At 39.1% G+C, this 16,732-nt stretch overlaps 3 protein-coding genes across 4 annotated transcripts; all 3 read left to right on the top strand.

The window, feature by feature from the left end:
- On the top strand, nucleotides 2,162-6,483 carry LOC109724041 (short-chain dehydrogenase cctT). The gene is made up of 3 exons (XM_020252668.1): nucleotides 2,162-2,654; nucleotides 5,191-5,350; nucleotides 6,023-6,483. Exons 1-3 carry the CDS (start codon nucleotides 2,318-2,320, stop codon nucleotides 6,357-6,359), a joined length of 834 nt encoding a protein of 277 aa, XP_020108257.1. The 5' UTR covers nucleotides 2,162-2,317; the 3' UTR covers nucleotides 6,360-6,483.
- On the top strand, nucleotides 7,242-11,011 carry LOC109705715 (CID domain-containing protein 1). 2 transcript variants are annotated; one of them, XM_020226484.1, is made up of 8 exons: nucleotides 7,242-7,404; nucleotides 7,551-7,720; nucleotides 8,073-8,320; nucleotides 8,710-8,868; nucleotides 8,974-9,130; nucleotides 9,259-9,401; nucleotides 9,566-9,601; nucleotides 10,013-11,011. In XM_020226484.1, exons 2-8 carry the CDS (start codon nucleotides 7,645-7,647, stop codon nucleotides 10,796-10,798), a joined length of 1,605 nt encoding a protein of 534 aa, XP_020082073.1. In that variant the 5' UTR covers nucleotides 7,242-7,404; nucleotides 7,551-7,644; the 3' UTR covers nucleotides 10,799-11,011. The 2 variants fall into 2 exon arrangements, with proteins under 2 accessions (XP_020082073.1, XP_020082065.1); XM_020226476.1 differs by having other exon boundaries at nucleotides 7,528-7,720.
- On the top strand, nucleotides 11,437-16,641 carry LOC109705710 (MICOS complex subunit MIC60). The gene is made up of 12 exons (XM_020226463.1): nucleotides 11,437-11,724; nucleotides 11,854-11,917; nucleotides 12,105-12,773; nucleotides 13,366-13,500; nucleotides 13,627-13,779; nucleotides 13,950-14,027; nucleotides 14,837-14,929; nucleotides 15,026-15,145; nucleotides 15,290-15,367; nucleotides 15,491-15,670; nucleotides 15,879-15,980; nucleotides 16,117-16,641. The coding sequence occupies exons 1-12, from the start codon at nucleotides 11,714-11,716 to the stop codon at nucleotides 16,345-16,347; spliced, it is 1,914 nt and encodes a 637-aa protein (XP_020082052.1). The 5' UTR covers nucleotides 11,437-11,713; the 3' UTR covers nucleotides 16,348-16,641.

The raw sequence follows: 16,732 nt of genomic DNA, 5'->3' as shown, positions 1-16,732 counted from the left end.
TCGTTCGCTGCAACCCCGACAAGCTCCGCAAGGTCGTCGTCGCCGCTACCGCCATTCGCTCCCACAACATGAAGAGGAAGACGAAGAGAGCGAGGGCAAAATAGTCATTTCACAACTTTACTGTTAAAAAATTAATAGTTCTCTAACAAATCCAAACCAGAGGGACATATCTGAATACATTATGACTTTTGCAGGAATAATTTATGAAAGTTGAACTTTGTAGGAATACATTTACTATTCACCATATTTGCAGGGATCCATATGAAATTAATCCTACATAATATATATGATATAAAATATTTAAATAATTTACTATATTACTAAAATTTATTTTTTTATATATTTTTAGAGTTGTTTTACAGTGTTTTTTTTTTTTGAACATTTTGCATACTCTCTTAAACGAGGACATGATTTAACGTAAAACCACTTTCTTTGATACGATGAAAGTGGCAAATTATGTATTCTATAGATTTCTCCTCGAAGGAGGACAGCTATCCGGAAGGCACTGTTTTCCTTCCTTCTCTCACCTCCCACACTCTCTAGGGCACAGGTGCCCACCCTACCTACCCCTTAGAAATAAGATGTAATTTAAATATGGTTTAATTTAATTGAGCTTAATTAATAATTTTTATTTTTATTTGCTTGATAAATTTAATATTTTATTAGTAATTCTAACAAATTTGAAAGAATTACTATGAAACTCTACAATTGGCATTGAAACAAAGATAGAACATAATATAAAATTCTTATAAGATTTTGCTGAATGTCTGAATTTATCAGTTCACAACTACAAAAAAATAAAAAAAAAAATTCTGTAAAATTTTTTAACTAGCTATCCAAGCGGTACCTAAAGTTAACATAATTTAATTTTTATTTTTCTTTCCCAGTAGTTTATTAGAGTCCAATACAACCGGGCCCGACAAAGATACAATAATTATATTACCTTGAGCTAAGCTCGTGCCTTAAAAGCACATAAGATTGTAATTTTTTTAGCAGTCCATTATTTCAAAATTTGTACAACGCTAATAAAGAAAACTTAATGAGATACACCATTTATAATGCTATACAAATTTTGAGACGATTTGATGGTCACAGTTATAAGCATAAATGCTTTTAAAACTACATGACCTGAACTCTATTATTTGTTAATAGATTTTTTTTTCTCGTCATCCTATATGGTGTAATAGAATGTAGTAATGTTGCAATAAATTTTTTCCCAAATTAAGAGGCTACAAGATATGGCCCTAGCGTCCTGTTGAAAAAAGTTATATTTATGATATGTTGTCATTAATCAATTAAATTATTTTTTTTATTTTATCTATTTTTATTATATTTTTTTTTAAAAAAAAATTATGATGAACTATTAATAGATAATATAGTGTAACTCATATATAGTAGAATTCCTCCTCATGTTGGTTGGTACCCATCCGAAATTATGAGCTTAGGTGTGAGTCTCTTTCGATAATAAATTATTAACTACAGTTTGGTGAACCCAAACCAACTAATTTATAAATCTTGCATTTATTTTCGGAGTACAAATGGTTTGCAGGTTAGAACCTTCGAAGAAGGTCCTCCAATGGCCAACAAAGCCATTTAGTCAGCGTTGGGATGTTTAGTTAAACCCTATTTAATTTCACCAGATTAAACCTGTCCTACAATTATTAAACCAAATGTAAAAAAAAAAAAAAAGAAAAGAAAAATTGTTGTGGCATTTGTTAAGCAGAGCATTGTACCATGCACATAAATTTTCTTTATAATTCATCGGTTGAATTTAATCTGTTTCAATAAACATATAATAATTCAATAGAGTCTTATTAGTATAAATAATTAATTCAGCAAAAATCACTGTCAAAAGTTTAAATAAAATTATTTTTCTCCAGCTATTTAGTTGTCTAATTGTGAACTTAATTTTTTTTTTCAAAATTTTACTGTTTATTTTTGGTAAAAAATAAATAGAATAAAAATTAAAAATATGGGAGGCGGATTAATATTTTTTTTATTGCTTTGTAATTGACTACCGCCTGGTAGGAGTTATAATTAGTTATTACAGTAGGTTGAAAATTTTAAAATTTTAATTAAAAATAAAATTATAAATAAATTAAACAATAAAAAGAAATACTTTAATTAAGAACTAAGCCACATTTTGGTGAAACAAACCCACCCTCGGAGGGGCTACTCCCGCTAATTTGCCCCGCGTCGTTGTATTAAAATAGAGGGCTTAAATCACAATCCCGGATCTTCTTCTTCTTCTTCTTCTTCTTCTTCTCCTTCTCCTTCCTCGCTTCCTAAATCCTCCGCTCCAGAGGAGGCATCTCCAATGGCGATCCGAGAGGAACCCGTGGTGCTCATAACAGGGTGCTCCGAGGGGGGGATTGGCTACGCCCTCGCGCGCGCGTTCGCGGCGGCGGGGTGCGCCGTGGTGGCGACGGCCCGATCCCGGGGCTCCATGCGCAGCCTCGAGGGCGATTCCCGCTTCCTCCTTCTCGAGCTCGACGTGCTCTCCGACGAGAGCGTGCGAGGGGCCGTGGACGCCGCGCTCGATCGGTTCGGCCGCGTCGACGTGCTCGTCAACAACGCCGGGGTTCACTTGGTCGCCCCCCTCGCCGAGGTCCCCATGGCCTCCTTCGACCACGTGTTCAAAACCAACGTATATGGTAAAGTTTCCACTTTTTACTCTTTGTTAGATGAAGCAGAGGTTTTAGATCTTAGATTTGATTGTGTTTTTTTGTTTTTTGAGAATAGATAGTATGCTACTGTTTCATTCATTTAGGAAATGAATTTGGCTACAAGATGAGGCAACTGAGCCTCAAAAAAAAAAATAAAAACCAACACGAATTATTACTGAAGCAGAAACGGAACCATAGATCCTTAAGAGTTCTAATCTCGGCCAACAAGTACCCGACGAGAGCTTAGTATTCGCGAAGATTCTTCTATTCTGCTCCAACCAATGAGCCCATCAAGTGGCGGCGATAACCACTAACTCTCTATGCCCTGTATACCTCCTTTGTAACAGATCACACCTTCCATAATCCCTTAACTGATGAGCAGTTATGAAGGAAACGTTTGTTTGATAGTAAACTTTCCAGCAAAGCTGTAGAACACGTACATCCTAAAAAGAGGTGATCCACCATCTCCATCTCATCCAAACAGAAGACACAGCTGTCCTCTTCCCTCCAACCCTTTTTAAAAGGTTATATTCTATTAGTATCTTATTTTTTAGGACTAACCATATAAAAATCTTGACTTTGAGGGGGGGTCGAATTGTCCACAAACGGGTGAAGCTTTTGTCTCTTACGCCACCATTTTGTATAAAATTGTAGATCGATTTAACCGAAAAAATTTCGGAACTAGCCCATCTCCATCTTATGTCATCCTGTCTATTAGCGAGGGACATTGTGGAGATTGACTCCTTAAGATTCAGAATCTGGATACTGTCAAGATTACCGAGGGACATCGTAGAGATCGACTCCTTAAGATTTAGAATCTGGATATTGTCGAGCTGGAAAGTAGGAGTGAATCCTGACAGGATCCTACACCACCTCCACCCATTCCTACCCCAACACTTCTTGACTTTGAGGTTTTTACTTGTAACTCTGTCAAATATGTGCGGATATGTTATACGCAAGGAAGCCTGTTCACTCCAAATATCCATCCAGAAATTGACCTTTTGTCCGTCCCCATTTGAGAAAGACACTCCGCACTTAAATGCATCCTTTGTCGCTAGCACACTGCACCACCAGAAGGAGTGGGATCTGAAAGACAGTCCTACCAATAGCGGTTTCCTACGATGATAGTAAATACGGTTAATGAGTGCGCCCCACAAATGATTCATGTCAGCAAAGAGCCTCCACCACCATTTGGACAATAAGACAGTATTCATGATCTCTAAATCCTTAACTCCTAAACCGCCTTCCTTTTTGCTCCTACACACAACTTTCCAGTGCACTAGGCAATGGCCCCCCCGCAAGTACCCATCGCCAGAAAAAAGCTCTTTGCGACGCTTCTAATCGACGTGTTACCCACTTGGGTGCTTTGAAAACCGAGAAATAATACAGAGGCAGATTCGAAAGAACTGAGTTCACAAGTACCAGTCTACCGTCTTGTGATAAAAGTTTAGTTTGCCACCCTTCGATCCGTTTCTCCATTTTACCAATAATGACCCACCAGTCCTCTTTTCGCAGTCTTCCGATCCTTAATGGTAAACCCAAGTTGCGAATGGCGTGACCCTAGTTTACATCCCAGGACCGTTGCAAGCTTTCTACCGAGGTGATTGTTCTCTCCCATATAGAATAATTCTAACTTCGGTTAAAGTTTTAAGCCAGACGCCCACTCAAAAATTTGCCATATGAAAAGGAGGCTTCTTACTTGCCTTCTTTTAGCTTCACAGAAAAAGATGGTATCATTAGCGTACTGTAAGATAGCTATTTTGGTGTTTTCGTTTGGCCCAACGCCTCTCAACAATCCATTACGAACGGCTTGTTGAGTCAATCTGGCTAAACCCTCTGCTACTAACAAGAACAAATAAGGAGACAGCGGGTCGCCTTGCCGTAAGCCCCTTTTGGTTTTAATCCACTTAGTTGGTACACCGTTAACCAGTAGAACAACTTTGGCATTGGTAATGCAGAGATCAATCCAGTCACACCACTTTTGACTTGCCCCAAGCCATAGCAGTACCTTTCTTAAAAAATTCCAACTCACTCTATCGTACGTCTTTTTGAAATTCGCTTTAATCCCAACACATTCCACTTCGGTTGTTTTGCATTTGGTAGTTTGTGTGTGTTGATGTTGATAGCCGCCACCTGTTTGATTATATTCCTGTGTCAATTTGTCATGGTTTTGGAGCTCGAATTGACAAACACTGAACCCAAAATTGGTTCTTTGTATGAACAAAGAACGAGGGAAGGGACAAATTTGTTTATGTCCATATTACTCGATTAAATCATCTTGCTATCTCCTAGTAATTCTATTTCGTACTATTAATATTGTTGGCTAGCTTGGAATACAACTCAGCAGGATGATGAAAAGCATCTTCTTCTTTATTTCACTTTGATATTTTTATCTGCAATTTTCTGCAGGCCCGGTGAGAAGTTAATTTGAGCCGTTGTTCCCCGCATGATCTTCTGATTTGATAAATTTATTGTGACAAAGCAAGTTGTTTGTTTAGTCTTTTTATCTGCAATTCTTCTGCAGGTCCCATGAAGTTAATTCAAGCTGTTGTTCCCCACATGATTGTGAGAAGAAAGGGTAAGATTGTGAATGTGGGAAGCATCAGTGCGTTGGCCCCTGGACCGTGGGCAGGTGTTTACTCGGCATCCAAAGCTGCTGTTCATGCTTTAACTGATACTTTGAGGTCTCCTCTCAACATTCATCAATTTCTCTTTGAATCATTTAATTGTTCTCGCCTTTATTCTGATAAGCGCGTTCGTGCACAGTTAGTTCTACTTGTTGTAACAATGAATTCTCCTGTAAACAGCATGCGGTCGTATCTTGTGGGGTAGTTATTTGCTTGCAACATAATCATGTGATTCAAATGAAAATCTATGCTGGGAAAAGTTTTATAACTATATTGCTGTTGGTCTTGAAATATGTTGCGATCTCCATTAACGATATTCTAGTTGTAACCCATAATGTTAGTACCGTGTGTGTGATGTTGGAAATATGGATACAAGATTATTTCTATGAACTTATGAGAAGATAAAAGCCAATGAGAAATCTGGAATGGCCTTTCAGTTTGTGGTCCATAAACAAGTTTTTCGTTCTGAAAAATAACATTAGAAGCTGTCATTTTTCTTTCCCCCCTTTCCTGAAGCGTTTTTTTTTTTACCCTTCTTTTTTTCATTTTTCCTGCACACAAACCTACAAAAAAAAAGCATCTCAATTCTGCAAGTGAAGGAGATGCAACAATTCACATTCATATTCTTATCTCGCATTTTCTTTCATTCTTATACTACTATATCATTTGAATTCATAGATGGAACTTTACTCACAACTCTACTAAATCAAACATTCTCCAACATTGCAGATTGGAGCTCCGGAGTTTTGGAATTAGCGTTATAAATGTCGCTCCTGGTGCTATTAAATCACACTTAGGAAATGCCTCCCTAGCCAACTATAGCAAGATGCCCGAGTGGAAGTTCTACAAGCCATTCGAGGCCGCTATCAGATCGAGGGCCGATCTCTCTCAGGGCCCCAAGTCTACTCCAGCCGAAGAGTTCGCAAAGAAGACCGTTGCCTTAGTTCTCAAGGAGAACCCGCCCGCTTGGTTCTCTTACGGACATCTATCAAATGTTCTCGCCATTCTCTACTATCTTCCAATCTCGATAAGAGATTACTTCTATCGGCGAGTCTTGAAATGTTGAAGAGAATATTCATTTTTGTAAAATTCAACTGCAGTTAATAATGTGTTACTTGTGGACAATGACTCACTAGCTTTTGAGCTACTGTTTAATGATCAACTACTTTTAGAGAAACTATTTCAAGTTATGTCGATTATGAAAACAGCAATGCGTGTTCCGTTTCTCTGCCTACAAATTATGAAATCAGTTGATGTCGAAGCATCTTCGGGAATGCACTTCTTCCACTATTTGGTGTGTTTTCTGGTGAAGTAACAATTTTTGTTACGCACTAATCCGTGCGCGAATTTAAAGCAATTAACTGTCATGCTGCGTTTGATACTTAATTAACCTAACATGTTGTTGCAGCATTTACCTTGAGTTAGGGGTTTGGAGAAAGGTCGAGCTCCCCATAAATTGGTTGATAAAAAAAATGAATTCCTAAATGGGTGACTAGATCATCTCTAATGATACGAGTTCGTTTCAAATGATGGAGTGGAGGTGGAAGTGGAACTTGTTTCAATTACACCATTTGAACTGTAACGACCTAAAATTCAATTATTTTAATAAACTATCTAAAAATTTACATTGAGTTTTCCACATGAATGGTTTTAAAAAAATAATTTTAAAAACTTTTGATGATGTTAAATTATGAAGTTCGAATGCTAATTTATAGTCCAGTTTGAAATTTGGGAATCCAACGGACAGAAAAAAAAAAGGAATATAAAAACAAAGAAAAAATAGAAAAGGGAGTTGATGACGTCTAACGAATCAACGGTTCGGATTGTATAACCGCAATTAGAAAGAAGCCCAACGGGCTGTTTTCTATGAGACTCGTGGCCCACATACCCTCTTACAATTTGGGATGGGTAAAAAAAAAAAAAAAAAAAAAAAAAAAAAAAAAAAAAAAGAAGAAAAGAAAAGAGGGGAAGTTTCGATCGAATCGAAAAATTTAAAAGATTGGAACGCTCGGAACGTCGAAAACCCTAGCTGTGGTCCTCTTTCCCGCGATCCCATTTCTAGGGCTTTGAGATCTCGCCGCGGCATCGCCAGCGCGGAAGAGAGCATCCAGGTTCGCTTCTCATCCATTCGCTTCTAGGGTTTTCTTCGTTGTCGCATTTCCCGCGTCGAATTTAGTTTCCAAGACCATCTTTGATGATAATCGAGATAATTCGATCTAATCGCTCGATTTTAGGGCTTAAAAATCGATTCTTGTAGTTATCTTGAGAAGTTGCTACTGTCGCCGCGGAGCGTCGAGGGAGATATCTTTGTGGAGCTCAAGGAAAGGGTGCTTGTTACGCTTTGAGTTGGGATGAATAGCGTTTTCAGCGAGCAGATACTTGCGGATAAGCTCTCCAAGCTCAATAGCACTCAGCAATGCATCGAGAGTATCCTTTTGCTCTTTTTTTTTTTCTTCTTTTATTTGCATATTGTTATGATGTTTTGAGTATTCTCGGTTATTATATTAGAATTCAAAACCTAATTTTTGGTATGTTATCATACATTAAGCATGATTAGATGCAATTTTTGGCTTAAGTAACCATAGTCTAGTTTCAAGAATGAAATAAAATTGTAGTTTTAAGAATGAGACAAAAGTCTCTTTTTGGGGCTTTCCTGCGAAAAGAAATAATGTAATAAAAGTATCGTATGTCCCGACAGATTGTGCGCTGGTGTCTTCTTAGCCTAATTATGTTTGCATGTTGTTACTAAGATGGACCCTAACTCCTATTTTGTGAATAGCTTTGTCGCATTGGTGTATTTTTCACCGAAAGAATGCGGAACAGGTTGTTAAAACATGGGATAAACAATTCCATAGTTCCGAAAAGGAGCGGAAGATTCCCTATTTATATCTTGCCAATGACATATTACAGAATAGCAAGCGTAATGGTACAGAATTCGTGGGTGAATTTTGGAAGGTTCTTCCAGCTGCACTTAAGGATGTCGTTGATAATGGTGATGATCACGGCAAAAATGTAGTATCTCGATTGGTGCGTACCATGAATGTTTATCTGATTACAGCAAGTGTTCTTGGCACCACTGTTATTCATTTCCTAGCAAATATGGCTGATTCTTAACTAAAGATGGTCGTTGTGATGGCCGTAAAATTTACAAATTGTTTATGTTTTAGTGTGATATTCTTTGCATCATTGCTAGCTAATGTATCCAATCTCAAGAAATTTTTTCAGAAGCTACTTGTGTTTGACCATTGAGATTGTAGTAATGGAATTGAAGGGAATGTTAACATCTGCAGTAAGATGGTCAAGAATCATTGTTTGTGGCATTTTTTATGTTTAAGCTCTGTTGTACATGATGAGTGAAAATTGAGAAACTCTTCTTATCAGATATTTATATCGGACCAGCTTGTGGAATATTGTAGGTCAACATATGGGAAGAGAGAAGAGTTTTTGGTTCACGTGCTCGGGGCCTTAATGATTTGATGCTTGGAAATGAACCATTACCTACATTGGAATTGAACAAGAAACGCTCACGTAGTTCTGTGAAAATTGTTAGAAAAGATTCACGTTCTATAAGAACTGTAAGCTTACCATTCTCTAACATCACCTTCTTTCACTTTTTTAAAGCTTATATCTGCCAACTTTTGTTTAAGGATTGATTAAATGAATTACCGTTCTTCAACCAGAAACTGTCTATTGGAGGAACACCGGAGAAAATAGTATCTGCATTCCACACTGTTCAAAATGAACACACCAATGAGGCCGTGGACTTAGACAAATGCAAGGCCGCTGTCCGCCGTGTTGAGAAGATGGCGAAAGACGTTGACACTGCCTGTAGTCAAGGTGATTTGATTAGTTATCAGTTGTTATTCATTATATGCTTTTCCTCATTCCTAAAGGCTGTTATGTGTATGCTGGATATTTCATTTCAAAATGGTTGGCATATTCTGAATGCATTATCCGGTTTTTAGTTGGGGACCCTCGCAGGGAGACGTTGGCAAATGAGTTACAGGAAGAGGAGGCTGTTTTGAAACAGTGCTTAGAAAAGCTTAAAGTAGTTGAAGCAAATAGAGCTTCCCTTGTTTCTCAGTTGAAGGAAGCGTTACATGAACAGGTTTCACTTTGTTACTTTTATATTCTTTATCACAGTGCTTGTTGCAGATTTTGAGTCCGTCCATGCAGACGAATACAACATCAGGGTTTTCCATGAGAACTTGTATATTTATATTTTTTTTATAGAATTGGTTGGCTGGTTTTTCACAAGGTTAAGTTTTTCAGGAATCTGAACTGGAGAAGGTTCGGACTCAATTACAGGTACGATGCATATTAAACCTCTATAGTGCATGTTTGGATGTTAGAACAAGTTGTTTGGTGATATCTTGTAACATATGTGGATTTTCTTTTGTAATTGGTACCTATGAGTTTCATGTTACTCCATTACATAGTCATAATCGTGAATTTTCAGGGCACTGTATTTCAACTATGAGATGATTTCTCATATTCTGAGAAATGATTTAAATGATGTGTACTCTATGCGGTTATTGTCTTCTTTTCATGCTTCCATCAATTTATTATAACATGCCCCTTGAGTACAACATAGGAGATGTGCTGAACCGTAAACTCATGCATCCAAACAGCAGTTTTTTAGTACTTTTCCCCCTAATGGGAGGACTAAGCACTCCGACGACGGAATATGTCTTACTTGTAATATTGTAATCATGACAGCTGGCTCAGGGAATGATAGGTGAAACCGCTAACATGCGAAGGCGGCTCAACAATGAACCAACAGTGACTTCGACAAAGACGCCCTCTTCATCTGAAGCAGCCAAACAACATGCAAACGGGCCCTCATCGGTGGATCGGCCATCTAAGAAGAAGGCAGCTTTGGCTACCGCTGCTGAGGTTGCTGACCGTCTTGCAGCGTCCATGCACTCCCAGCAGATCATGACGTCAGTCCTCTCCTCCTTTGCCGCTGAGGAAGCCAAGAATGCTAGCCTGGCTCCTTCCACCAATTCATCTAACTCGGTCCCCGATGCCCCTTCAGAAAGCAAAACAAAAATACAAGAAAAGACCTTACAACTTTCAAATTCTGCCTCCACTTCCTTTGTTCCTGTCCAGCCGGTGGTTGTTTCTTCGACCCTACATCAGCCACAAAGTCAGTTCAATCTCTTCCCATCTCCAGCACAGCAGTTTATGCAGCAACCAGGAGGGGTTTTAATCGGCATGCCGTACACTTACAATACCTTAACTCTGCCGCCACCGCCGCCTCCTCTGCCGCCTCCCGGGATGATGGGCCTTGCAAGGCCTGCAACATTAATTCAGCAGCCGCCGGTGCCGCCACCACCACCCCAGCCACTGGGGGTGAATCAGCAACAGATGCCGGTCACTCAGCAGCTAATGCCAATGAACCAACATGGGCCACAGTTCAGTGCTCTTCAGCAGCCTGCTATGCCCAGTTTTAGGCCGCTGCAACCGCCCGGCATGGGATTCTACCATCCTCAGATACAATGATAAAGTGATGGTTTTCTTCTCTTCTGTTGTGCTCTGTAGTTTTGATTTGTTAAAAGCGATCTGTTGTAATCTGGAAGTATACTGGATTTGGGAATCCTTTTGAATTATATGCAGGATTAGCTCAATGGAAAGACCGAAGAACGCCCTGATACCGAAGGAAAAGGTGTTACAGAAGCATATTCAGCTTCAAAACTGAATCAGAATTCTTCATCACTTGTAAGAGCTGGTAAATTTGCCAGCTTTCTATGATCTGAGATAACACAAGCAATGCAGCTGCTGCAATCCTAACTTGATTTCAGAATCATATCAGAAACTAACCTTTCACCAAAACTTGTATTGATGGCCTTTTGAATTGACCGCACCTTTTCCGGTTGCACAAAACCAGTTTTAAGTCAGTTGGCTTGCTTCATGTTTTCTACCAATCTCAAAGAACTAGTATTTTGGTACCGATTTATCTGTGGTCATAATGTTACATCAAAAGTTACTGTGTGGCAGAGCATGTAGGCAGATGATGTATATTACCTGCAATTTATTCGATATTTATGTATCGATAAAGAGGTCTATTTAAAAAAAAAAAAACCAAAGGAGGAGGTTTTAGCTTCTGACAAAATTTGATCCATTGATCCATCACCGTCCAAATTATTGGGTTATTGGTGTCAACTCTGGGACATGTATTGGTCCAGTAATTCAATGAGAGACCATTTATCTTAATGGGCCGGCCCATCCGGTGCAGATTAGTTGATGGGCCGACCCTTTCTTTTTCCTCGCTCGAAGAGGTTTTTGGTCCCAACTCCTGCGCCGAGGATCGGTCGCGAATCAAGGCGAGGAGAAGCGATCGACCCTCTCGCATCGTCCCCTCTCCTCCTCTCCGTTCCCTCAAGCAGGAAACATCCGTTCACTCCTTAGCTCTTCGCCATGTTCGCCAGGTGCCTATTAGGGTTTCATATATGATTCCTCTCCTCGTCTCTTCGTTCACCTCTATTCCTTTCTCTAGGCATTTATATGCATAGTTCGATCGTTGTTGTTACTGTTATCATCTTTCGCTGTTGTTGCAGGTGCATTCGCGATCTCTCCTCGGGCCGGTCCCTTCGGAGGATCCCTCGGCCGGTCACGGCTCAGGCGTGTACTCATTCCTCATCAGTTTCTCAGTTTTGTAGCTTTGGTTTTAATTCTTGATTCCTCGGTAGATGACAAAAGATTATGCCCTAATTTCCTTATATTCTTTTATATTATTGTCGAGAAATGGCCTATTTTATTTTAACCAGTTCAATGGTAGTAATAAATGATCTTCTTCATGACGAAGCAGATGCCGTTCCTACGAACGTCAAGAAACGAGTTCTCGAATGCTCCTAAACAGAATCCGTCTCAAAAAACTGTCCCCGTGGAAGAAACTCCTAATGCGAGAAACAGTATGTCGAAGATTGTTCTCGGTAGTGTAGTTGTCGGTGCTGCCGCAATGGCGGCTTACCAAGCTGGCTTTATAGACCTTAAGGTTAAGGACGGAAAGTCTACTGTCGGCACTGCCGAACAAAATGTTATCAAAATGCCGGAGAATCTGGAAAATGCTGCTCGGCAAGATGGTGTTACGGTCGATGGAAAACAAAGCGCACTGGAGCCGGAAACAGAAACTGTGGAGGTTTACAATGAGTTGCATCTTCCTAAGGATCTTGAGGTCAACGAGGAAGTTGTTTCGGAGATACCGCCTCCACAGGAGGAGTCTGCACCTGCCCAAGAAAAAGAACCGGAAACCCTTCCTCAGGAGACTGTTCAAGTCCCAGATGATCAAACAAGTGTTTCTAATCTGTTATCTGAAAGCAACCCGAACTTAGATAGCAAAGAACTGTATGTGGAAGAAAAGGCGATCCCTGGAATCTCTAATGAAAGCGAAGGAATTGACGGATCAATTATTGTTACAGGAGAATCTGGTGTGCTGGAAGCTGCTTCTCATCATGATAAGCATACGGAATTGCCGAAGGTACGAGCTTATGTAGTTCTTGATTCTCATTTAGATATATGCTCTCATGATTCTCTTTTCTTTGGTTATTTTGTAGTGGCATAACCAGTTCATGCGGCATAGTTTTCTATTTCTCTAATTTCATGCATTGTAGACGAGTCATGTAATACGCAGATTTCGACCGTGGCCTACTGCAAGAAGATGTTTTCCTACTTATAATGTATCTCACGATGATATTGAATGATACTTGACAGCTATTATGCCTCTGAGTTTCCTTGTATTATGAATTAATGCAAAATAGCCCCAATCATAGAATGCTAACGTTTAGATCATTGATGTTAGTTGAATACCTTAAGTGAAGAAAAGAGCAAAATGAGATAAAGAAAAAGAAGAAAAGTATAGTGAAATAAGATATGTAACTTGAAATTAATCTAGTCTATCAATTTGAGGGAGCAATGGCATGCGATTTCATTTGGGTTCAAATTAAGTTCCTGTATTTAGAAAATGCTACTTAGTTTACTTGTGGGATAAGAGATCATCATTTCTTGGTTTGGAAGAACAGTGTTATTTTGCAATTTGCTATCTGAAAGATCGATCTAATTCTTTTTTGCAGGATCAGCTAGATGCTGAAACAGTAGCACCTAAGTCCCTCTCTGAGTCATACTCTCTACATGATGAGGGGAAGCCTGAAATTTCGATTAAAGGCGAGGGTGCTGATGCTGTAGCAGCATTTTCTAGTAATAAAGAGGTTATTTGATGGCAAGAACTTGGCAAAGCCATGTCTATGTCTTTTTTCTTCCCCCCCAATACTAGCTAAATATTAAATATTTTATTTTTCGACTAACTTTTGCATTCTTTATGTTGGATAATGTAGGCTTTAGTTGCTAATAAGGAAACTCCAGTTGACGAAAAATTATCTGATGATGGGAGAATACTACTTGATCTTATAGATGCTATTCATGCTGCTGAAAGAAAGCAAGCTGAATCAGATGCTTACAAGTTTTCTGAAGAGAAAAGGATGTTGAAGGTTTGCTCTGTTGTGTAACTTAATATCCATCTTCCATTTAACTTCTTTGTCTTTATGCATGCATTTTTTATTTTTTCAGCCCTAGTAATTACCACATATGCTAGAGAGGAAATAGTCGTTATAAGCACGCATCAAGCTACTCATATTCCTTTTTTTTCGTTTTGCCTTAGGAGAAATATGAAAAGGAACTGAAGGACGCAAGGGCCAGGGAACTTATGTTTGCTGAAGAGGTCGCCATTTTGGAGAAGGTTTCTGTCATACATGAAAATTGTGATAAGCTAATTTATTTTGACATTTTGAGTTTTTAAATGTTTTCATTAATTTTATTGTGTTGATTATACTGAACGTATGGTTGTTTTGTTAAACTTGTCTAGCACCCAGTTTAAGTTTACTTATATCTGCAACAGTAGTAGTATCGCTTTACCCAGTGTGGTAGCAATATGTTTATAGTCTGAGCTTCATTTCTGTTCTTCTGGTTTGCTTTAATTAATAGATTTAGAACTCATTTTGTTTTATTCTATGTGCAAATAAACTTCCATCAAGTGCGCAAGTTTTACTACGTTAGTTGTATTTTCTTTGGGATGCTTCTGTTGATTTGCTTGCTGGATGAATACTTTTGATGAATAGTTTATTAGTTACTGCGATGAATGTTCGGTGTAAATGGATTATAAGATTGTACAATGGGTTTTACATGCATGTTTACAAAGTCATCTGTGTATGTGTCCAGTGTTAATGGATGATTCTTCATTTTAGTTAATCTCCTTATGGTGGGAATCCTTTCGGTATATTTCAACTTTCAAGCTGTGGAGCACTTTAAGTCTTGAGCATAATTAAGCCAAATGCATGAATGAAGACAATCATTTACTTGTAACTTTCATGTGATAATTAAGCCAAATGCATGAATGAAGACAATCATTTACTTGTAACTTTCATGTGATAATTTTGTAGCGAAGCTGTAGTGCTCTTATTGCTGTTAGGTTAGAAATACTGCAACACACGACTTTAATGATCAAGTATCTATACCTTATGGTAGAGTCCTTATCACCGGTTTATTCAGGAGTTGAAGAAAGAGAAGGTGAAGACAGCCACTGCCATTAAGACACTTCAAGAAAAAGCAGAACAAAATCTTCGAGAGGAACTGAAACGTAAGGTTAGTGTTTCTAGCTTCTGCTAACATCTGTTCCTTAGGCCCTCTATGCTAGCCGCCGCACTTAAATAATTAATTTCTGTCATATCCTGCTTTCAGGAGGAGGAAACTGCAGAGCAGCTTGAGAAAGTTCAGGAGTTGGCGAAAGCTGAACTATCTGGAGCTATCGCAAAGGAGAAAGCAGCCCAGATTGAGAGGATTGCCGAAGCCAATCTTAATGTATGAAATATGTTGTCCCACCTTAATATGTACTTTTCTCCATTATTACCATATGTGAGCAAGCATCTCCTGCTAGTTTATATCTGGAATTGCCATTATTCGAGATAGTTCTTTGATGATTCCTTGGTTTGTATCATTTTCTAGATCAATGCCTTGTGCATGGCATTTTATGCAAGATCTGAAGAAGCCCGCCAGAGCCATTCCGTTCACAAGCTTGCCTTGGTGGGTTGTACATCACTTGTGCTCGCTAACTCGACCCAAAAGTGTCTCGTAGCTTTATACACATGTTACTAATTTGGGAGTTACGCTATTAATAGAAATGCCCTCTGTATTTGGATCTTGCAGGGAACACTTGCCCTGGAAGAAGCTCTGTCGAAAGGGCTACCAGTTCGAACAGAGGTAGATTCCTTGCGCAAGTCTCTTGAAGGTATCGATAAAGATTCGCTGCTAGAACTTGCACTTTCAACCCTACCAGAACAAGTACTGGACAATGGAACAGACACTCAAATGAAGCTGAATCAAAAGGCAAGTTGTTGGCCATGTTGATGATGGGTTAGCATGCCTTCTATTTTCCCGAACTTAATACAGTGATAACAATGATAAATAGGTTTACATTTTTTTTCAGTGAGTCCATGTTGGCCGCATTATTTTAGCTTTCATGTTTCTTGTTATAAACAGCAGTTTTTTAACATCTTTCTCAAGTACTGTTTCATTGTGAGTTGTATGTTTGCAGTTCAACTCCTTGAAAGGAACTCTTAGGCATTTTAGCCTCATACCGGCTGGCGGCGGCGGCATCCTAGCTCATGCCGTAGCTCACGTAGCTTCTTCCATTAAGGTAAATGAAGTGAAGCAGATCCACAATTTGTCTTACAGGCTGTGTCGTTTGTCATTTCCATTAGGCAGGCTGCCAGTGGAAAACAAGCAAAAGTTGGATCCTACTTTTAATTCAAATTCCTCACATGAATTTTCAGATGAAAGAGGATCAGCTTGGAGACGGCATTGAGTCGGTCATCGCGAGAGTGGAGAACTTTCTGTCGGATGGGAAATTGGCGGAGGCAGCGGAGGCATTGGAAGAAGGGGTGCACGGAAGCGAAGCCTCGGAAGTCATAGTTGAGTGGGTGATGCGGGCGAGGAGTCGGGCGATAGCCGAGCAAACTCTCGCCCTTCTTCAATCATACGCCACATCTATTACTTTCTCTTAGTTCTAATTTACTTCTACAGCAGGGGATTTGGCTCTATATCAATTCCAGGCGCATATAGCAGGTACTCTTTTGTTACGATAACTTCTCAATTTACCTCTCTGTTTGTCGACTGAGCATACTGTAAATTAACGGCTCTTGAGTGTCGAGCTAATAAAATTTTGCTGTGTGTGTATATCGCAATCTGCGGCGCTTCTGGCCCAGTTTGGATGTGTCATTTTTAACATTGTTTTGAATTCGATTGTTTCCAATTGACCGTACTCGTTGGAAATATAAGTCGACACCCTTTACTGTTCATATTTCCCCCCCTCCTTTTTATGTAAATCTAGTCTAATTTACAACTAATTAAGCTTATGTGTTCTGTAGTTTAGGGAGAATTTATGTTTGT

This window comes from Ananas comosus, linkage group 2, assembly GCF_001540865.1.
Source record: "Ananas comosus cultivar F153 linkage group 2, ASM154086v1, whole genome shotgun sequence".
In the NCBI taxonomy this organism is placed as follows: Eukaryota; Viridiplantae; Streptophyta; class Magnoliopsida; order Poales; family Bromeliaceae; genus Ananas; species Ananas comosus.
The sequence above is the reverse complement of the archived record's forward strand: the minus strand, read 5'-3'. Positions and strand labels throughout refer to the sequence as shown.

Bases quoted from the DNA above. Each gene is read 5' to 3' on its own strand.
- LOC109724041 (XM_020252668.1), top strand. From the start codon at position 2,318: ATGGCGATCCGAGAGGAACCCGTGGTGCTCATAACAGGGTGCTCCGAG. The intron at 2,655-5,190 runs GTAAAGTTTCCA...ATTCTTCTGCAG, and splicing joins GTTCAAAACCAACGTATATG to GTCCCATGAAGTTAATTCAA. The intron at 5,351-6,022 runs GTCTCCTCTCAA...CCAACATTGCAG, and splicing joins GCTTTAACTGATACTTTGAG to ATTGGAGCTCCGGAGTTTTG.
- LOC109705715 (XM_020226484.1), top strand. From the start codon at position 7,645: ATGAATAGCGTTTTCAGCGAGCAGATACTTGCGGATAAGCTCTCCAAG. The intron at 9,131-9,258 runs GTGATTTGATTA...TCCGGTTTTTAG, and splicing joins TGACACTGCCTGTAGTCAAG to TTGGGGACCCTCGCAGGGAG. The intron at 9,602-10,012 runs GTACGATGCATA...TAATCATGACAG, and splicing joins AGGTTCGGACTCAATTACAG to CTGGCTCAGGGAATGATAGG.
- LOC109705710 (XM_020226463.1), top strand. The intron at 13,501-13,626 runs GTTATTTGATGG...TGGATAATGTAG, and splicing joins CATTTTCTAGTAATAAAGAG to GCTTTAGTTGCTAATAAGGA. The intron at 15,981-16,116 runs GTAAATGAAGTG...ATGAATTTTCAG, and splicing joins ACGTAGCTTCTTCCATTAAG to ATGAAAGAGGATCAGCTTGG.